A 23,165-nucleotide genomic window follows, 5' to 3' on the forward strand; every position below is an offset into this window, starting at 1 on the left:
AGGTCAAGAGCGTGCAAAATGAGGATTACTAATGCTAAGGCACAACCTCCCATGATTATTAGGCTGAAGAGACATATAAGCAAATACAGTACAATTTTAAGGATTAGAAAGAGAATCCATGATACGCAACTCCATGCTATATCCCAGATTGCTTTCAATCCCATTCTTTCAACACTGAAGTTTTATGCACATTTTGAAAGGAAACAAAGAAAATGACAGATTCACACGTCTTGATTACACTATGTGTGAAAAAAATTATTTGTTTCTTTGCTTAATATAGAAAAATTTACATTCATGATTTTATTACATTATTTTCATAATTTATGTACATATTTAATCAATATGTTTATAAATCTGTTATTTTTATAACACGATACTGTTATTATTATATTTTTTGCAGATTTATCTAGTTTATCATTTATATATTTATCTGATATTTGTGTATATGCGTCTGTATATATGTGTGTATGTCTTATAATCGCCAATTAGGAATTTGGATTTTTTTAAATTATCAATCATTTAGAGATAATCTGTTTGTAATTTCTGTGCAATATTTGGAGATAAAGCTTCTTTTAGCACCGAGTAAAAGATGTTCTTTTACATGATATAAAGTATAGTAATCATATAAAGTATAGTAATCATTTAGAACTAATCTGTTTGTAATTTCTGTGCAATATTTGGAGATAAAGCTTCTTTTAGCACCGAGTAAAAGATGTTCTTTTACATGATATAAAGTATACTTATTTATTTACATTTTATCATGTACTCTCTCCGTGAACATGAACGTTATCGGAAACTAGTGTATGATTTTTTAATTCTGTTGTTCGTGTTTCCGGAAAATTATCGCGGTTATAATGAAAGAAGATTTCGACGTTGCTATCGTATGGTTTGATGAATGGACAATTAATTTTCTCCGCAGCCAGATAGCAGGCGCCCAACGCCGACGTTGTTGTCAGACGCAACAGGCTCAACTCGTCCACGACGCGCCTGTTGTGAATTTCATTCGCGAAACCATTCTTCATAAATTTCCATGATTCGAACACAGATCCGACGCAGATCACTTTTAATCCACCGTGAGCCAACTTAAGATCCTAACAAAAACAGTTTATGATGAAATTATTGTGAAATTTTATACATATGAAAAATAAATCATTTAATCGTTACTAAAGTACTAACGTTGTGCGCTTTTTTCGAGAGAGCAATAATGTGCTTCGCCAGTAAACATGCAGCTTCCTCGAAAATCTTCAGGCATAAGGGATCGTCTCTCTCGCAACCGGTCGCGAGCTCTTTGGTAAAATTGGCGATGAAACTCTTGTCAAAGTTCGCATAGAAATACGGCAATATACTGTTTCTGTCGCTCATGTTGAAGTAATTTCTCATCGCCGGCCATACGTAACTTATGGGTTCCGGTGCTTCCGTTAAACCGTCGATATCATCGAATACGTATTTGCAAGCACGATGAGCGATCCAGTAAGCTTGAAAAATTAACAAGAGAAAGCAATTAATTATAAAGAATTATAAGGAATTTAACTATAAATTTATCTAGATTTAGATCTAATTGTACGTATGACAATTTTTTATCTGTAATAGATTTAATTTAATTTATTATTATTATTATTATTAAATGTGATTTATTTACTTTGAAATTTTTTCAAATACAAGGCAATGCAATTATTAAATATTTACAAATAAAAAAGCAAGAAAAAAAGAAAGATAAACAAGTCTATTGTATATTGAAATGCAAAGTATGTGACAATAAATTTTATCAGTGAATCTTTTACACATACAATGTCTTTTATATGTATGTATATCTCTGTACATATGTAAAAGACATTGAGAGATAATGTATCAGAAAGTGTTTCAATTTTTCGAAAAAAGAGATAAAGATCTTTAAATCAGATAACTACCAATGTTAATTTAGATGGTAGTATTACGTTCGAACAAAAGAGAAAAAATTTATTTAAAGAATTTTTATCTAAATTCAGAGAAGTAAATTTTATTCAAAAATTTTATTTTTTTTTCGTTTAAAATAAAGATCAGTTAAAATGTTAAGACTATTTGCTAATTTGAAATTTTTGCGCTTAATTTAAAAATTTATTTTTCATATTCTTGTTCTTTTTGCAATAAGAAAAAAATACGTACCACCTCCCTCATCGCCCATGATGTAGCCCCATCCTCCGCATTTATGAGTCTCTCCGTCGGGATTGATGAGTAAAGCATTACTACCAGTTCCGGCAATCAGTACAATTCCGCCTGATTCCAAGCCAGTTCGTAGACTACCAAGAGTATCCGAACTGACTACGTAATCCCTGGCAGAGTTTGGATGCTTTTGCACCAAAGTTTCCATGAGCCGATGATTAGTGGTTTCCTCCTCGCAACCACTTAAACTGAGCCCCTGTCAATGAAAGAAATAATTTTAAACTTTCTCTCTTTTTTTTTCTTTCAAAGAGCAGTTCAATATTAAAGTAACGTCAATTTTAAGGATAATCAGATTTAAAACTTTAAAACAGAAGCTAAAAAGTTATTATAAAAATAAGCTACATCTCGTTTATTTGAAAATCATCATTCTTGGCATTTTTTGCATGCTTACTCCATTTTTACCATTTTATAATTCTATTCACAATTAAAAAATATATATTTTATATTAGCATAATGTGTATATGTATAATAAAAAATAATTATCTATACTCACAACGCAATCTAAAGGAACGGATTCTGGTATACCTAGGTCTTGTTTACCCTTCTCGATCATTGCGCTGATTCTAGCAGCTGTCTCATCCATACCGAGTAACTAGAAAAAGCAAATCTTTTAAGTGAACGATAGTTTTCTCTAGAAAGAACAAAATGGCATTTCTTTAATTATTCATATTCTTTTATCTTAAAAGCGCTGTGAATTTAGTTTCGAAAATTTTATAAAAATTTTTTTGTTATTTTTCGCGGTATTATCGAGATTCATAATGTATCGTTTAACTGGATTCTTGGCACTTTAAAGATATAATAAATTAGCTCATTTTATATAATTCTTTTTATTTGTAATCACCCAATGATTTGTGTGCGGGCCTTTAACTTCTGTAAGTCGCGTACCTTTTCCATCGAGTATTACAAGAGTAGAATGAGTAGCACCTCTGAAAATTAATTATTTTATAATTAGATCTCTGTACATAAACATCTTTTAAACATTAAATAGTTTAAAAATTAAATTATGCGAATCGTAATTAAATATATTTCACCAAATTTCACGATTATACTTTCTAAATCTCTCTTCCTTTTCTCTCTCACACACTCTCACTCTACTATACGTATGTACAGTGTGATCATTTACATAATCATTTATATTTTCTTCTGTTTAATGACTCTATTATTCCCAAAGAACAAAAGTATCAAGAGTTATCTCGCTTCAGTAAGAGACGCATATGTGACTTTTATCAAAGTCCTCGACTCAATGAGTGTTATTAATTATTGACTGTTATCAATATTGACTGCTGTTATAACTTTCTTAAATCCTATCTTATTTTAGAAAATATTATTATTTTATTTATTACCAAAGATTATGTAAAAATTATGGAATATTATATGTGTAACAAAATAAGAAATTTAAAAAATATATATTAATATATATATAAATATATATATTTTACTCGTTTAATATTAAAGTCAAATTCCTAATTTTAATGTAAAATATTATTTTATATTGAATGAGATAGAAAAAGATATCGATTTTGTACTTTATATTTTTTTAATATTTTGATATAATCGACATATTAATTTCGTTTCTTATTTTACAGCATCGCAAACTGGTTATATTTCGACTTTTATTTTAATACACATTGGAAAGTAATAATTTTCACAATGAAAACATATTTTATTGTGAATTAGAATATAAATATATGTATATGTTTTTCAATATTTCTCAAAACAAATGTTTGCTTTAAATTTGTGTAATTTTGCTTTTTGATAAGATAATTTCTCTGAATGCAAATTTGATGATAAAAATGACATCAAATTTATTTATCTTGATTAAAGAAAGATAAATTATAATACTTTTTAAATAAACGTTAGCCTTTACGTTTTACGTAAATGATCAGTCAATCAATTAAAGTAATTAAATTAAAGTAACGAAAAGCAGTATATACATCATTTATTATATTTGCATCAGCAATATATATCATCTTAATTAATAATTAATTTCAAATCTAAACAACAAAAAATAAATTCGGCAAAAATTTTATATTGTTTTAAATATGTCATAGTGATAATAATTTCATTTACTTTACACAATAATTCGTGCTCATTTTCTTACAAAAAGATCACCTTCTTAAGGTATTATTTATCTCTCAAGATTTATTCAATCAATATCCATATGAACAATTGACAAAATTATATTTTCGAATATATAATTCGTAAATATTTATTTTTAATTTTAATCGTATATTTATTCATTTATATTAAAATGCAGTACAATTCTTCACTTTTAAAATAAAATACAATATATGTACAAATTATATATTAGATATATTATAAAATTATATAACTCAACAGATACACCTGGAAAATTTATCCTGAAGGAAAAGCTAAGTACTCAAACGACTTGTGACAATGTTGTAAAAACATCGCAACCGATTTTAATAATCGAACTTTTAATAATTTTAATATGTCACAAATAATTGGTCGCATCTTCGCGATTTTTCAATTTTATTTTGATAAGCGGTTCAGGTTAAAATCGATTAAAATATAATTGTGATTTCCCGTTGAGAATAGAGTGGAATCGTCTTTGTTTAATTTTATCCCGGCTCTTATTGCATCAAGCATTATATGATGTCCTTATCACCTTATCATATACCTCTTCATGTGTGAGATAACTGAATATTTCACCTTTTTTTCAGATTTTGAAGATATAAGCTGTGAGAAAAGAGTCGTGGCGAATCGATCTTATCAATCGATATTTATATAGTATCGTTGCGTATTCATTTTTATCATAATTTAGAAATACCGTTTAGAATGTCACAAGTGTGTGAGTTTGAGGAGAGATTTAATTAATTTCAGGATGTCTTAGATATGTATTTATTAATATCTGATTGATTACAGAATCGGACTTACCCCTCTACACCACCGATTCTAATATCCTCAGAATACTGCGCCTCTTTCTGCGCAAGGACCGCAGTTTCCTGTGTTAGATCTGCGGGCTCCATCATCTTTGTCTGCTCCCTCAAATCTCTGCGTAATTGATATTCATCTATAATTTTCTTTTGCTTCTTCGTCTTCTTGGTCTTCCTTTTTCCTGCCATTTTTCAAAATTTTTTTTTCAGATTCGTGCGACGAGAGCTTTATTGAAATTGTTTTCGGACGTTTTGTAGGAATTCGACAGGATCTGGATGAAATAGGATTAGTATTACGAGATAATTTTCAAAAAATGTATAATTCGTGAAATTTATCACTAGTTAACAATTTTATAAATAATAAATTAATCGAACAATTAAAAAAAAAATAACGTTCTAAATAGCATAATTTAAGATATACTTGAAATCGATTTGAACTTTTAGCCATTTCAACTTTTCTATCATCTTCACTATTTAATTTTTATGGAATAAAATTCAAACTGCACTGTCTAATGTGCATTTTAATCCAGCAACATTAATTGTTTCTAGCAATATTACAATTAAATCTAATTGTTAAAATTTACTGATTTAATAACGTATTGTCATTCAATCTGGAAATCAACAAATATAGAAGAAAAGTAGAAAATTCTTGGAAAAGAAAAATTAACAGATACTGCCTCCACAGCGTATCATTATGACATGGAAGAGATTTAACTTATAGTGTTTGTGAAAGTATGTGTGTGGGATGAGGGATACCAAAAATAACGAAGCAAAATTTAAGAAAACTATTATACAAAGATAAATTCTATAATTATTATTACGCACACGTATCCAATTTTTACATTAAAATCTCATAGTTTAAAAAGTCTTTAATCAATCTTTTTGTCCACGTGGAATTCGCACGTGTGCAAATGTCAATATTTTGTGACTCTATCTGCACATGTGCGAGCGATAATTAAATTATCCCCGAATTTGATATAAGACTAACGAGAACTTAAGCACATCAAATTAATCTAAATTAATTTAAATGTTAGATATATAGAAAATTGTAGAAAAATATTATTAATCTATATAATTGATATTTTTAAATTTAAAAACAACTTTTGTCTAATTTTTAATTTTATTTTATATTAATTGAAATTTCTCACGTTGCATGTAGATATATACATATACATATATATATATATATATATATATATATATATATATGTGTGTGTGTGTGTGTGTGTGTGTTTTTATAAAAGAGAAAATATAATTAAAAGAAAATATAATAAGCAAGTTGTAGAATAAAATGTGTATCGATATAACTCGATATAACTTGAAATAGTTTTTTTGAAAATTTTTCCCCCGACTTATTTCAAGCTGAAACAGATCGGCCAGGCTTGGTGAAAGGTATTTAATAAAATATTTGAGAAAAATCGTGCATTATGCTTGAAACCAGTTTGCCCCGATCAAAAATCTCGCGAAGGACACGTTCGATCCTCTCGCTTTCAAGCAAGGATTTCGAGTTCGCTAACTTACTATGAAATTCCCGCTCTTCCTCGGTGCCGAAGGTACAGGTTGGAAAAATGTTCAGTGGTCGGCGTACGTGCCGATAGTGAAAATTATTTCACGCGATTTGCAAAAATTCCGTGAGAAATTCTCTCTGAACGGAGTATCCAGCTGTAGGAATATTGACAGAAATAATTGCCGATCGATTCACGGTATAAAAGAAAACGATTGATGCACCGCGCGACCTGTTATACACTGTGGCACCGTTATTCCTGTCACTACTTTAGATGATTTTTCCTCCACTCCACTCCTTTCTAACGCATGCTAGATGTCGCACGTTTCTTGTGAAATGTCAAGCTACCGACTGAGGGTTGTAAGAAGGGATTGTTCACTCAACGGAAGAATAGATATGTTTTTATACGAAGAATTACAGATTATAAAGGAACCTTTTATTTATATAAATAATTAATTGTCCTCATCTTAATTGTAATAAATGAAAAGTAATTTTAGGACAATTATATGTACAAGAAACTTTGACTTTTACCTTTCATGTAGTTAATCAATTATATAAATACCTTAAAATTCATATTTTTTTTTTTTTTATAGTTTTTGAACTTTGGATTTAATGTAATTTAAATTAAATAATTTTTACCTTTTTTTTTGTTTAGTATATATATATTTTTACCTTTTTTTTTGTTTAGTAGAATATATATTTGTATATTTGTTTATTTATATATATGCACATTGTTAATACACTCTGTCTAATCCTTCAACTTCTTTCTTTTCGTCAATGTTTCCATTTATATTTATGCAGTTTATTCGCAACATTGTATGCTGTATTCTGTAGACTGAAAGAAATTAAGCGTATTATAAGACAAATAAGATAGGTAGCGAAAAAGAAATTTCAATATTCTCAGTATCTTACAATTTATACGGCGATATTGTTTCCTTGGTCGAAACCTAAAGCGAGTTTTCGTGTGAGATAGAGTTTTTTCAATAACTGTCGCGTCGATCGAAATCAATTCTCTGTTTAAGATCGGCCTTCCTACAAGAGTGAAATCGGTGCTGCCAACGAGCAACACTTTTTCCAGCTTCAGACGATCGCCTATATTTGGTGGCCAGAATCCTTCAATGATGATTATGTCATTTTCTGTCACTTTAAACTGTTTTCCGCATACTTGCACAACCGCAAACAAACGACCAGTCCTATTTGTTGCTATTTGATTATTGATTTCATTTGTTACATCTATTGATAAAAGAAAATAAAATACATTCAATTAAAATTTATCCTAAAAAAATATAAAAAAGTATATAACAGTTATATAAGTTATATACAAATATGCATATATATAAAATAATTTCTGTTAACAACCAGCGCATATTTTATCTTTTTCTTCATCCCATTCCTGGATCTCTGTTTGATAATCTGGGATTTTTCTCATCCATGGTGGTTTAATGGTTGTCCGGTGGGTCCGGTAGTCTGCTACAGGTATCTCCCATAATCTTAACTCTAAAACAAAATATTTGAAAAATTTTTTTTATATAAGTTAGTAAACATTTATCTTCTTGTCAACTTTATACCATGCAAAATTTAACTGAAAACTTTTGTGTACTTCTTCTTTTATATAGAAATTTTAATATAATAAATTGTATTAAAATAAAGAGATACACGTCAATATTAATTTGCTATTAATCGAAATTCAGTTTTATAAAATATTATAGAGAATGAATGAGAGGAGAAAGGTTATGTTTACGTCTAAATCCGACTGTACCATTTCTGCAGAGTTGTCAGATATAATTGCATCGAAATTACATACCCGGATAATATTGCTTGCAAATTGCGATCGGTGTCACTCTTCTCAAACAATTACTCGCCGCGTAATTAAAAAGTCTTGAAAAACTAAGTAGAGTTGCCATAGCGCATACAGATTGTTCGATAGTGTAAATAATTCTTCTTTTTTCTCACGTTTTATTTACATATAAAAATATCAGTAATTGATCTCGTACATAACAGTTTCTTGTCCGCAAATTTAAATGAAAATTAATGGAAATTATCATAAATACATCAAATCAGTAAACACACTTTATTCGAGAGGAAATGCACTTCACGGATCGCGGATGTTAAAGCCAATTGGCGGGAATATTCGAACAATCGTAATAACAATTCTTCCGATTTTTCCAAAAGATGGATTCCCGTAAATTTTAACAATAAATTAATTAATTAGTAGTGACTAGTTAATAATAAAATATTGATATATAATATATTATAATTACACTTCTTTCCTTGTGTCATCCGAGTTGCTATTTTTTTACATCACGCATGACATGTGACATATCGTTTAAATTCACGTCGCCCGCTCGCGCACGCGCATTTGACAGAATGATAGCGTGGCGCATGGCCAGTTTCCGGTTTAGCGGAGACCGGGGCGCACAAAGATGTCGTACGTGTTAAAGTCACTAGTGTATGTATGTACGCGACGATGATTGCTTGTCTGTCGAAGGTATAGGCTGGTATTCTAAGGCTGATTACAGCTAAAATTACGAAAAAATCAATCAATAACGAGCGTCCATTGACAGCGACGCCATCAATGGACGCTCGTTATTGATTGATTTTTACGATTACAGCTAAAATTACGATTACAGAATTTACGTGTTTCTGGCTTAAAGATCGCGGCATAAACTGAACGACGGCAAATTCAAATTCCTACCACGTGACCGCGTCGCGCGCCGCATCGGCGAAACTCGGAATTAATCGATCACGTGATCGCGCCGCGCCGGCGAGAAGCGATCACGTGGTCGACGAACTTTATCTCAGAGTGTAGTTGCTTGTCATGTTTGACCGTATCATCGCCGTAGTTGTGTGTACGATCAGTACGATCCGGTGATAGTGTATCGTCGCGTATCCTCGCAGGTTTGACCGTCCGATTCCGTGGAGATTTTCTCGTGCGGTGCTGAAATAGCGCGCGCGCGCGTGCGAGACAGACAGTCCGCAGTTATGCAGTTCTACAAAGACAAGCTGCTGTCGCCCGGCCAGCTGAAACGGCTGAGCGAGCACAAGTACAGTTGTACGAGCAAGAGCATCCTCGACGGCCTCCTGCAGCCCTGGTGGGACTGGCTGGTCAGCCAGGTGCCCTTATGGCTCGCCCCCAACCTCATCACCGTGCTCGGGCTCATCGTCAACATTGCCACCACTCTGATCCTCGTATACTACAGTCCGGACGCGAGAGCCGAGGTAGGCCGAAGTAGAGCCTAACCTACTTAGTGTAAAGAAACCCTTTAGCTCAAGGGATACGCTTGACGGATAAAAAAAAGTTTCCTCCACTGCACCCAGTGTTCCGTCATGTCCTCTGAGCATTGTCCTTTTTTATAACGCGATACTTCAATTGTTATGTTATCGGGAGTTGTATATGTGTAAGAGCACTTTTAAAAAAATTTTTTTTTCTTCTATAGATTGATGTTAAATTTTATAAACATTTTATGGCATTAATAGTAATATTCTGAGTATATATTCAAAGGGTAGATTGTTCAATAAGGTCACCACACTCCATACCGTACATAGGGGAATCTTAATTTTTTCAATCGGAGATAGAAAAAAGAGATATAAATATGTTTTATTATGTTTATACAAAATTGGATTAATTTATATCTCTACAAGTTTTACATGAAACAATTTGTAACAATACCAATGTTCTAAGTCACTGTTATAAATGAATATGCAAAATGTAATGTATGTGAATATATAATGAATCATCAATTGTTATTGCAGTGGACATGTGTTTGTGGTTTGTTCTTATGTAACTATCTGACTATATGTTATACTATAATACTGACAATGAGTGTCATCCCTCCTTCTCTCTCTCTCTCTCTCTCTCTCTCTCTCTCTATATATATATATATATATATATATATATATATGAATATTTCTAAATATATTTTAATCTTAAAATCATTAAAAAAACATAAAATATGTAATAATTCATATAATGTACATCCAAAAAATACTTTGTAACAATAATTGACTGACATTGTATTATTTTTCTAGCCACCCAGATGGGCATGTTTTCTATGCGCACTTGGTCTATTTATATATCAGAGTTTAGATGCTATAGACGGTAAACAGGCTAGAAGAACTGGCACGTCTACGCCATTGGGTGAATTGTTTGATCATGGATGTGATTCGATATCAACAGGTAGACAATATTGTTACACTGTTTGATATTTTTACTTTATCTCAAATATTTAAATAAATAATATTTGTTATATTTTTTCAGTGTTTGTTGCTTTGTCAGCGTGTATAGCAGTACAATTAGGATACTACTCAACATGGATGTTTTTCCAGTGTTTCTGTGCAATGACACTGTTCTACTGTGCCCATTGGCAAACTTACGTTTCAGGTACTTAAAACAAAAATAATGCAACATAGTTATTAAAGCTTTTGCATAATGTATTCAGTTATGTAGTAAAACTTGTTGCTTTAAATAGGTTCCTTGAGATTCGGTAAGGTGGATGTAACGGAAGCACAATTTTCTATCATAGCTATTCATCTGATTTCCGCTATCTTTGGCCCTCAGATCTGGATGCTGGAGGTTGTATCATTTTTAATTATGCTTTCTATGGCAAGAATATCTTGTAGTTGGTACATCACATTTTGTGTAACTTTCTAACATGATTATAGCTTGTTAATCTATTCATTTTATATTTTGCCTCTTTTAAAGTATAAAAATCATAAAAATCATATTTTTCATACACTCGTAAATTTTACTAACACAAAGTATTTTTTCAACTTCTCACAATCACGCTTATTATAGCTGCTTGCAGTATATAGGACGATTCAGTTTCTACAAAAATTTGTTTAGTAGTATCTTTTGTCGAAAACATAATTGAATGGTTCTATATATTCTAATTTAAAAAGTGCAACTCATGATACATAATAAGAGTATAAAGTTTTAATTTTGTTTTATATATATGTATATGTATCATGAGTTCTTTATTCTTGGTAAGTAAGCTCTTAATAGTTTATATTGATGTTTATAAAATACTGATTTTATTATGGAATATGTATAAAACAAGTAAGAGTATACATAACTCTCCCAAAATTTTATTCTCTTAAATTTTTATTACATTTGTTGAGTCCATAGAAGTAGTATGAAAAATTATTTTTTCTACTTAATCTATTTATCTTTTCTCTATTAAAATATGTTAAAAATCTACAATGAAAAAAAAATTGCATTGTTTATAATAAGATTCTTTATATGCTCCGAGTTTGATCTTTTACAATTTACATCTTACAGTATCTTTTTTTCATACACAATACATCAAATTCAAACAGAATATCTTACTAAATATTGACAAATTATACTTTGCGCTACTTTAAAAAAAACTTTTTTTTTTAACCAAAAGATTTTGTTTTAAAACCTAATCTCCATGCACACATATACTAAAATTGTAATGAAATTGTTAGACATTATTTTTTTTTACACAAGTTTAATAAGGGTATTTTTTGCAGATACCATTCTTAGATGGTTTTATGTTTAAGTATTTATTAGGAGTTATGACAGTGGTCTGTGCACTGGCAAATTTGTATTCCATATTTTCGGTGATTTTCACCGGAGGAGTGGGCAAGAATGGTTCCACTGTGGCTGTAAGTTCGTTAATTAGATTGTTCTTTTGTTGAACATGCAGAAATGGGAGCAGCATGGCATGAGGAGCGGCGCTAAGATTCTTTACTGCAAAATATTTACTGATTTTTAACACGCATTTTTACTTCCGTATCCCTTACTAAATTACACTCCTTCTATACCCTCGTTTTTAATAGCCCCAACATTTCCTCAATTTTCATAACGGACTGTATGTGCCATTATATGACCGGTAATTATATTTATTTCATATGTAAATTCGCATTTCTAAAATTTTCAACAAATCATGTGTTGTACAAAAATATGGAACTGTAAAAATTTCCGATAATGTAAAGGCTTTTTATTTTTCAATGTAAAAAGTAGACTTAGTTCTCTGTGGTTATTTTGATGTTTTATTTACGATGAAAAATCTCTTATCAATAAATTTTTTTATAAATGCATAACACAATGCTCTTTTGAAACAATTTCAAAAATTACACTGAAAATATTTTTAGAAATTTTAGGAAAATTACAAATTTACATATAATTATAGTTAAAAGATTTATGGAACAAATTAATAAAACTGATTTTGCAATATTTATTATATGTGATTATGATAAATAATTATATATTTCTATATATAAAATATAATATTTGTTTGCACATTTAAACATCTTTTATTACAACGAATCAATTAATGAATAATATTTTTCATACATATATTATTCATTAATTGATGGTTGTAATAAAAAAAATGTTTAAATGCACACGAATATTCCGCAAAAAATTTTATATTTTCAATAATGATTTATAACAAATATACATTACATTTTTTTTCACATTGTACTATAAAAAAGTGTGGTAGTATATAAGCACATATTTCTATATATATACCTATAGATATACCTATACTATATACATATTTTTATACATGTATATAATATGTCTATAGATAATATATACTGAGCCTGTGAAACTTTTGTGCATTAGGTATAACACAAAGAAAGCTAGTTCTTTTTTATGACGTATACTGAATATAAAAAAACTAAACATGCGCATATTGAATATATAAAAAGTAAAATAATCTTCAACATTCGTGATTCATCGTGCAATAATCAGCTGCTCCCTCGTGCTACATAATCTTTTATAGCATTGATAAAGAAAAAGCATATTTTATTTATATATTACATGCAGTAAATACGACCACAGATAGAACTAAGCCCATTCATAGCAGTACTGCGGCAATGGTATCAAGAGATACAACTTATAAAGATTTACATAAAATAAGTATAATAATTATATACTTATATATGCATACACGAGAGAACAATGTAACAAACAACTTTCATCACGAACGAAGATCTTGTGGCTTTGTTTAGATCCCTGTGCTCGGTGTAGGCACACTCAATAACTACGTAGCAGTGCTCTTTTATGCAGGCTACGTTCAGGTGTTCCTTGAATTCTGTAAAGTCTTTGAATCTGGTGGGATTGGAAAAAATGGTTCCACAATTGCAGTAAGTCCCCAAAAAATGGCGTTCACAATATAGAGCAATACATTCTTATATCTTTTGCCATTTTATATACAGTAGAAATGTTGTCTGTTTCCTATATTTTATCTCTTCTTGCTTGCTGTCCTATCTATCGACTTTTTATATCTGGCAAACTTACACATCGGGTGTACGGTTATTACTAAAATAATATCGATGTATGCCCTACCCGCATATTAAGCTACCAGAATGATTACATTTCAATATCTTGCACAATTTATATAAACGCTTTTATTTGTCTAATATATCAAAAGCTTAACATAGATAACATATATAAACTCTTTAAATAATTTCTTATATTAAAAAAAAAATATATATATATATTTTGTTACCTTACTAATTTAGATAAAAATTATTGATTTGGAAAAATGTCAAGCTGCTAATTTTTATGAGATTTTACAACGCTATATTTAATTATATATACGTGACAGAGATTTTAAATCACTGATTTCAATGAGCAGATTAATTTTATCTAAATTAAAGAATTATATTGTTCACATATGTGCGAACAGTTCATTGGAACTTGCTATATGTAATTTGTTTTTTTTTTTTTTTTTTTTTTTTAATAATTTTTTTTTATTACGAAGAGTAGCGATGCCTGCAAAGAAACGTATAGTGTGTGTACATTATTTGTCAAACAAGAATATAGCAAACACATTTGTGTATGATCGAATGCCGCACAGTGGTAGAGTTTTTAATCTCTTTGATTCTCTTCTCGAATCACGCGCAAAATTCGGGTCTCACGTCACTGTATATTATTCCTCGCACTTATCACGTTTTACATATTCCTGAAACAACAGCGAATTTTTTCACTCGCATCTTTATTTTTTATAGAGAAACCTCTACAAAAAGATATTATTATTTTCTTTTCATATTATATTGAGAGAATTATACAAAAGACTATACCTCTTCTTATACATATAGCATATCCCTTAATATAACAGAAAGAAAATTCTTTTTAAACTATCATAAGTAAACTTGCCACAGAAGAAACCTATTACTATATTTTCTGAATAACAAATAAAAAGGAGAATACTTTATATGAACATTTGTACACACAAAACAAATACAAAGTAGAATTACAGAAACCATAAAAGCGACGAGGGTATATCGATATCAATTATGAATATATTCTAATATGAGATTTATAGAAATTTTAATTATTTGTTTAACATTGTACATATTCCTGTTGTGTTTTATGGTAACATAATAAATTGCGATTGATTAACAAGATATTTAAAAATAAAATATGAAATTGTTTCAAAAGCGACCAACATATAGTTCTTGATTTGTAACTTGATGAATATTAGTGATTAACATGTCAAGGATTATGCCGAGTATTAGAAAGTCCTTGGTATGAGGGTGGCCTCTTTGACAACTCTAATCAAAAGATCTTTCGTGTCGCTTATACAGTTGCCATACACTGGCACAGAGGTGAAGGTGTTTCCGTTATGGGCTGCTGTGGCCATCGCTATTTTACTTGCACAGAGCAGCATATCCGTCATTCTCGCCGGTGGTGTCGGAAAAAATGGCTCCACCGTCGCAGTAAGTCAGCTGAAAAAGTAGTGGGATCACATTGTGTAGTGCACTTTTTTGTTCAGTACGTGATTTAGGCCCATTTAAATTAATAATGTATTTTACACACATATATATATATATATATATGTATAATCCTTGATTAGTAGATGACAAATATTGTATGAAAATAATAGTAGAATTTCATTCCTGTAGACGTGTATCACGATGGGCCTAAATCTAACAGCGACGTATAAAATTATTTATCAAAATTATTTTTTTCACACTTACGTTGATATTTGTTATACCACATTCTTCCTCGCAAAAATCTCCACATATATCCCTATCTTTTCGCTCCCTTCATCATATTTTGCAGCTGTACCGGAATATATATATAATTTTTGAAATTTAATTATATTTCCAAGTTTTACTCTAGGCCCAATTCTCTTGCATGTATGTTACAAAGCTGTAGAAAAAAAAATAGATAAAACAATAATGAAAAGAGTGCCATGTATCGCTATGTGCTATAATATTAATCTTATAATACATATTTAGATATTGCAAGTTTGATTTTTAATGTATGTAGTATATTTAATGTATATTGCATGCATCGGATGAAACTAATATATATTTTATATTGTAATGATACTTGAAACTATGCTTGTCCTATGATAACATTTTTACTTAATTTATTTTTTTATATATTTATCTGGTTCAATAATTTGGGTAAATACTATATTAATTTCTACATATATATTTTTTTTTAATTTAACATTGCTTAACACATCTTTCTTCCCTTATATTTGCAATAATTTTTTTTCTTGTTGAATGCACATGCAATAGTAATGTATTTGTGTTGACAATATTATAACTTTATTAATTGTATAGTGTTACATTATATTTTTATAAAGAAATCTTTTTTGAATATAAAGTAATATTGTGTAGAAATATGTATACATTTCGATTAATACATTTTTACATTAAATATATTTAAGCAATGCATAAGAATGTATATATATTTTTCTCGATTAATACAATCAAATATGCATTTAAGTAAGATAATTTTAGTATATATTTATATATATTATATATAGAGATGTAGAGATAACATATATTATCAGCAAATATTAATTTTAAAGACCTTTTTAATTAACAAGCTTATTTGATCAAAAACACTGTACTTTTTCGTTATTTTTTTACAAATCTAAAATAATTTTTGTGTATAATCTGCTTTAGAATTTTTCTGCATAAGATTAATTTTGTTTCAGGGAACGTCTGTCTTATCGCCAATAATACCATTTAGTTTCGTGATAGTACCAGCTTTTATAATATATAGAAAGAGTGCTGAGCACGTTTATGAAAATCATCCAGCCTTGTACATACTTGCGTTTGGGATGGTTGCGGCGAAAGTTACCAACAGATTAGTGGTACACATATCAGTATTATATATCGATCTTTTGTAAGTATTCATATAAATGTCATGTGTCTCATATATCTTATTTTTTCATCAGGTTGCCCATATGACCAAAAATGAGATGCAATATTTGGACAGTTCCCTGATTGGTCCAGCTATGCTGTTCCTCAATCAATATTTCAATTTTTTCATCAAGGAGTATTACGTTCTTTGGCTGTGTTTCGTAAGTCTCGCGTTTCTCATATCTGTTAATGATTCGATCCTACATCTTGATTTTTAAATAACGTACTATAAAATATATGTTTAGATCTGGGTTACTCTGGATCTCTTCCGGTATAGTGCTCAAGTGTGTCTTGAAATATGTGATCACATGAAGATCAAGTTATTCAGGATACCATGCGATCATCATGCAAGCATTACCCAGATTTCTAACGCCGCCGAGAAAAATGGTACTAATAGGTCGCAACGTAACAGATTGCATAAGAAACATCACTAGAGTCAACTGGTGATAATGAATGCTCTGTATGATTCGTCTGACGCGTGTGAATTGTATAAAGAAATTGTATTGTAACAAAGTATAAACTAACAAAGTATAATTAATATTTGACAAGTTCCGTGTATATAGATATTCGAATAGTACAGTTCATTTATTATCACGTTAATTTATGATCTGTCGCGTTTCGCAGACTAGTATAAATAACATTTGTGATTTAAGTTTTGATTGAACTGATTAGAGCAATTATCATAAACTTTCAGTACAATGTACTGTTCGTCAAAATAAGAAAATGTTGCTCGATCGTGTAATAAGAATAGCATCTCCGTACTCATATAAGACAAATTATCTGTATAGGAAGAAAGGCACGATGTATACCTAGATGAGGATGTTATAAATTATTATTTTTTTTTTTTTTTTTTTATATCAATTGCATTATTACTTATTAATCGAAAATTTTTTTAATATAAATAATTTATCTCTGATTTTGATATATGTACCTTCTTCAAAAATTATTGCTGTAGAAGATATTTTTGTTAGAACATAATAGAAATTATACCACAAAAGATAAAGATCAAAATGAAGACATTATTCATAAATAACTCTAGTCGTTGGAAAATTAAAGTCAGAGTGTTTTTTGAGTGCTAGATCATTAATTCACATATATATTTTTCTTTTATAATATAATGAGTTTTATGGAATTATTTTCATCATTTAACAACAATTTTATATAATGCGTTTTTAAAGATATCTTGATAAATTTTTTTACATTAATTTATGAAAGAATGCAATTAATATATTTGGAAATATAAATTTATTTGTGTCAACAAAAGTTGTAGAGAATATAAAAAAAGAATTTTTTCTTCAAGATATGATGTTTACCAAATATAACAAACTGGATAAATAATTTTTTTTTTTTTTTTTTTTTTTTCAAAATCCGTCTTGATGATGTGGAATGTGTGTCATGAACATTTTCTATTTCTGCTTTCATGCGTGTGTCCGTGTATTTGATAAAAAGGACAATTTAAAACGAAGATAGGATAAACTGAATTGTGTGAAATAAGTCAGAATATATAAAGAGGCTAAAGACAGTTGTAGCTTTGCACTAGATACGTTTGTTTACTTCTATATCATATGACAATAGATATAATTAAGAACAAATATTTTATTAAGAGCTTCTTTACGTAAGTGTCACACACATTCTGAGAGGTGCGCGTATATATATATATATATATTTTAAATATATTACGTACATTTAACATTTTACATGAAATGTTACAAGCAAATGGCAGATACATGCTTAATTATTATTTGTACATTATATTATGTATATGTGTAATTTTATTAGAATAATATTTCCTCTTGTGCTAAATGATAAGTAATTAAATTTTTATAACACTATTAAATTTATTAGATATATATACTGCAAACACTTGATATATAATAGATATTCAGAGTGTTACTATTTATAATTTTTCTATTGTATTATTCTTAAAGGAATGTTGTTTTAGAAAAACATAATATGACACAAAAAAGGAAGCGTTTCCTTGTTGACAAAATATCTCAACTGCGATATAGCTTTTTTTGAGATACATTAAAATGTATGATTTCCATTCTTTTAAATTTAAACAAAATGCGCGGTCGAAAATAATTTCAAAATTATTGTCCATGTTAAAGAATTGTTATTATTGTAAATGGATGAAGTAGAGCAGACAAATGATTACTCTAATTATAATTATATTTCTTTGAAGACAGTACTGTAAACATTATGTTGAAATGTAAGTCTATCAAACTGTTCTGTATTTCTCGAGTTTTTGTTTCTTCATTGTATTATATATATTCTGGATAAATGAATTTACACTGTGAGATATATTATTTTTCATTCTAGTTTAACCAGACTCGTTGGAAGTTTTTTTAGAAGAATCAATTTATTTTTTTAAGTCTCACTTTTTGACAAATTCAATGTTGCATCGCATCATATTCGAAAATTATGTTAAAATAAATTGTTAAATTAATTCGATGAAAATGTATCGGAAAAAAATAATTTTACATTTTTGGTGCTTTAGAAAAAGAAAAAAATTAGTGAAAATAAAAGAAACAAATATAAAATTATTATTATTTACAAAATATCACACAAAAAAGTTATTGTGTGCATGTTTTCTGCTCTTCTGCTTCATCTAAAATCTTGTAAGTCTTATTACTTGTGCAAAACTCGCTTAAGACGTAACATGAAAAGGTAATGTGATTATAATTGTGAGAATCTATTTGGGGGATCGATCAATTAAAATATAAATGTTTTCTTCTATATATTAGGAAAATGCATCACTGATATAAATCTTATGTATATCAGTATAATTATCGCTATATATTATGTGTGCACGTTACGAACAGTGAACTCTTTATCAGCTTCTTGCATGTTTCCAAATTATTTGCATGTGCTGTTTAATATTTTTTATGTTTATTTCTGAAGGATTAGTTTCAGAAATAAAAGAAAATTTATTCGTACAACTGCAAGATTTTAGAATTAATGCGTACAGCTTATTTTTTATGTTTAATATACATTGATCATTTTCCAGTAGGAAAAAAAATACTAAAACAAATTGCAACTGTTGATAAATTTTATGTTTGTGACAGTCTTAATTTTAGTCAATGTATGTCAAGATGAACAATGTGTATGTGACAATTATTTTAAATGTGATTATACATACAATGATAATTATAGTGCACGATAAAGTTTCTTTTTTGCATGGAAAGTTCTTCAATCAGAAGAGACTTTCTTCTTCTAGTATTACTAACAAATTGTCTGCTTTGTGTAAAAATACACGAAGGACTTTTTTGCATGGCTTTTTAATTTTTGTAGTATATTATGTGTTTTTTGCATGTTTTTCTGCCTGCTGCTTGGATTTTGTCTGCAAGTTTATTGTAAGAACGATATATGAAAGATTCCAGAAGTAACGTATATTATTGATACAATAGTGTTTAATATTTCCGTGTTTTTTGCAAAGAAGTCGAACATTTGATTAGATGAACGTATCTAGGATTGATATAGAAGCATTTAAGAAAAGAAAGGAATTTATGTTCTCCGATTTCATTGTATTTAAATGTTCCTTTTTCATCTCTTCATTATTTATATTTTTCGCAAAAATCGAGCTACGTGTTTTATCATATCAGAAAAATGTTTACGTAAATTATTTAAATCTTTGCACGTGTGAAAGCAATTTTGCAGTTTTATCGCGACATGTGAAAAATGGAGAACGTGAGTTTCATTTCTATACGCTTCAATTCTATCTATGTGAATTTTCAAGTCAGCCAAAGGGATATGGACATTTTTATATGGAAGGCATTTTTTTTAGCGGTCATCGATCAAACATGGTTTTTTGTATAAGGGTTTAAAACAAATAAACAATTTATACATATGCTCTAAATCGCATCGAAGGGAAATTATTTAAGGCATTATATGTATAAACCATTTTTGTGTTAAGCTTTTTTACAAAAAAAAAAAGAAAAATCATGTTTGATCGATGGCCGCTATAAAAAAAATGTCAAAAGTGCCTATATTCCTTTAAATATCTGTCAAAAATACTGTCAAAGGTATTAGGTATAGAAAGCATTAGGATATATATATGTGTCGTATGTTTGTATTCGTTTGTATGCATGATAAGTTTTGTTCACAGTTCACATGATGGTGGAGGAAGAGCCGCTATTAGACGAGGAATATCATCACGGATCTGATACGACCGTCGACCTCTGATATAAGCATTAATATTAATATTGTTAATTAGCCCTACACCCTTAGCGCTCCACACACGACTTAAAACGCAATAACGTCAAATTGATTGTAATAGGCGGAATAATAAAGCGTCGCGCTTGATTATCGTTTGATAATATTGCAAACGATAATCGCGGAAATACACGTGGACGATACACGAGGAATGATTTATCTATCTCGTGTTACGAATGTACGAGGCATGGCTTGCATTTAAAAAAAGCTTGCGTGGAAAAAAAGAGAAAGAGATCTCTCGTATCCTTTTTATAACGCAAATATTTTGTACATTATTTCAATAATGCGGACGAATATATATATATATATGCAGAGATGGTAATGAAATTTTTTGATGAAAACAGTACAAAAATGTTAGCAATACAATTGAATCGCCGTCGATGATAACGATAGGATTTCGACGTGTTTGTAACAATTGTACCGAGCTGCATTTACGAGTAAAATCACTTTTTTTTAAATTATGTTTGCGCTGTTACATAAGTATTACTTAAAAAATATTACTTAAAGTTGTATAGGAGCGAAAAGATATATTTCGTGCTTTCAAATAGATGCAAACTTTGAAATAGCGAATCTGAAGACTTGTATAGTGACGGAAATGTATGAATGAATTGTCGCGTTGATAGTTTGTCCAAAAAAAAGGACCTTTTGAATGTTTGAGATAAAATAATAATGATATATTTGGTCTCTTAAGGAAATTAAGTCTGATGAAATACGGAACATAAGACTAGATTAGATGGAAATAGTATCTTGACTAAATATTAAAACAATATTTGATTTGTTCGTCGTTTTAATATGATCGCTCGTAACGCAGGATTAATCTTCTTTTATGCAACGATGTAGACAGATAGAATTGTTAGAGAACCAGACATATATTTTATACAAAAATAATATACATAAAAAAAGTAACTCTAAAAGTTTACAGGAGATCGTTAAATATATGTATAAGTAAAAAAATTAACGAACACTACAGTATTATGAATGTTAATTATAGTTCGTAAGTTCTTTTGTGAATCTTTCTCTATATATATATCTTAATTTTATTTGTATGTGAAAACTTTTGTTTTTAGTCACAAAACTTAAATCTGACGGACATTAGATCTTTACTTATTTCTCATGAATGTTTAAGAAAGATTATTATCCTTCATTGGAAAAACAATGAAATATTTATAATGAAATCTGTGGTGTTCGCGCACAGCGTAAGATAAGATTGCTATCATGCTGTAAATGCAGACACTTTAAGATATTAATTTTATCTTAACGCATCATAACTTATTATCCATACGCTATTTAATAAAATTTATACGAACGTAATAACGAATTTTCTTTTAAAGATTTTCCTAAAAAAATATCCCAAGTTTGTGTAAAGAGAGATAGCTGAAGAGTATATTAATTTTTTTATTATATAGTTTCCAGTATAATCTATCTCGATAAATTTTAAATCTGGTGTATAGAGAAAAATATTTTATTCTTGCGACATTTATATTTAATTTCTTTTTTTCATATCTTATGCGAATTATATATTCGAATATATTAAATTAAAACAGAATCGTCGAGATAAATACATGTTTACTAAATCGCGGTTTGTTATTATTCGTCCGCGTTATTTGCATAAACTGCGGCTTTCGAAAAGAGGCCAAGAACCGCTCTCGTCTACAACCCTCCTTCAAAGAATTTTCCACGTGGAGCATTCTGGATACCAGTCGAAAGCAAACGTCAAAGACGGCAACCTTGTCCTTCGTCCTGCCTTCGGTCGGTCGCTTCTACGTATCGTCGGACTCGACCTAGTCGACGACGGCTGCAAGGTTCCGGCCCTGTTTCCATCCCCGCCCCCCTCGTCCGCCACGCACCCCCAGACATTTAGCTGAACCTGACGGGACGTATTGATCCGGCTGGTGACGACGCGCGAGTACGCCAACCGGGCCAAGGGACGTATTTCTGGATACGCAGGGCCGAATTAAGAAGCTTTAAACTTTTAAGCTGTTATAATTAAAGAAATTTAAATCAATATATATCGGAAACCAATAGAGATGATGCGTTTCCCAACTTAATGAGGTTGCCACAGCCCTCTGACACGTGTAGCTTAAATTTTTTTTATCGATTGGATGGGATTTAACATAGATTTAAAGGATGATTTGAATACGTGGGAGAACGAAAAAAAATGACATGTCGATGATTTAGAAATCTGTCAATCTGTTAAAATGTCAAGTAGAAAG

At 29.6% G+C, this 23,165-nt stretch overlaps 3 protein-coding genes across 8 annotated transcripts; 1 reads left to right on the top strand and 2 right to left on the bottom strand.

The window, feature by feature from the left end:
* Positions 1 to 374: 374 nt before the first annotated feature.
* Nagk (N-acetylglucosamine kinase) lies at positions 375 to 7,051 on the bottom strand. Of its 2 annotated transcripts, none has more exons than XM_072902928.1 (7): positions 6,618 to 7,051; positions 5,098 to 5,368; positions 3,041 to 3,125; positions 2,693 to 2,791; positions 2,143 to 2,395; positions 1,177 to 1,475; positions 375 to 1,091 (listed from the first exon to the last, which is right to left on the bottom strand). In XM_072902928.1, exons 2-7 carry the CDS (start codon positions 5,283 to 5,285, stop codon positions 759 to 761), a joined length of 1,257 nt encoding a protein of 418 aa, XP_072759029.1. In that variant the 5' UTR covers positions 5,286 to 5,368; positions 6,618 to 7,051; the 3' UTR covers positions 375 to 758. The 2 variants fall into 2 exon arrangements, with proteins under 2 accessions (XP_072759029.1, XP_072759030.1); XM_072902929.1 differs by having other exon boundaries at positions 380 to 1,091; positions 5,098 to 5,278; positions 6,618 to 7,047.
* Positions 7,052 to 7,282: 231 nt separating this feature from the next.
* Mrpl21 (mitochondrial ribosomal protein L21) lies at positions 7,283 to 8,715 on the bottom strand. The gene is made up of 4 exons (XM_072902934.1): positions 8,405 to 8,715; positions 7,960 to 8,097; positions 7,513 to 7,833; positions 7,283 to 7,435 (listed from the first exon to the last, which is right to left on the bottom strand). The coding sequence occupies exons 1-4, from the start codon at positions 8,502 to 8,504 to the stop codon at positions 7,335 to 7,337; spliced, it is 660 nt and encodes a 219-aa protein (XP_072759035.1). The 5' UTR covers positions 8,505 to 8,715; the 3' UTR covers positions 7,283 to 7,334.
* Positions 8,716 to 9,381: 666 nt separating this feature from the next.
* On the top strand, positions 9,382 to 22,266 carry Bbc (choline/ethanolaminephosphotransferase 1 bbc). 5 transcript variants are annotated; one of them, XM_072902927.1, is made up of 11 exons: positions 9,498 to 9,819; positions 10,630 to 10,777; positions 10,859 to 10,981; positions 11,070 to 11,173; positions 12,094 to 12,228; positions 13,582 to 13,716; positions 15,163 to 15,294; positions 16,533 to 16,691; positions 16,776 to 16,901; positions 16,986 to 17,127; positions 20,846 to 22,266. In XM_072902927.1, the coding sequence occupies exons 1-11, from the start codon at positions 9,583 to 9,585 to the stop codon at positions 20,920 to 20,922; spliced, it is 1,518 nt and encodes a 505-aa protein (XP_072759028.1). In that variant the 5' UTR covers positions 9,498 to 9,582; the 3' UTR covers positions 20,923 to 22,266. The 5 variants fall into 5 exon arrangements, with proteins under 5 accessions (XP_072759024.1, XP_072759027.1, XP_072759026.1 ...); XM_072902923.1 differs by lacking the exon at positions 12,094 to 12,228 and having other exon boundaries at positions 9,382 to 9,819; XM_072902926.1 differs by lacking the exons at positions 12,094 to 12,228; positions 13,582 to 13,716 and having other exon boundaries at positions 9,384 to 9,819.
* The last annotated feature ends 899 nt before the right edge of the window (positions 22,267 to 23,165 follow it).

This window comes from Anoplolepis gracilipes, chromosome 12 (genome assembly GCF_047496725.1).
Source record: "Anoplolepis gracilipes chromosome 12, ASM4749672v1, whole genome shotgun sequence".
Lineage (NCBI taxonomy): Eukaryota > Metazoa > Arthropoda > Insecta > Hymenoptera > Formicidae > Anoplolepis > Anoplolepis gracilipes.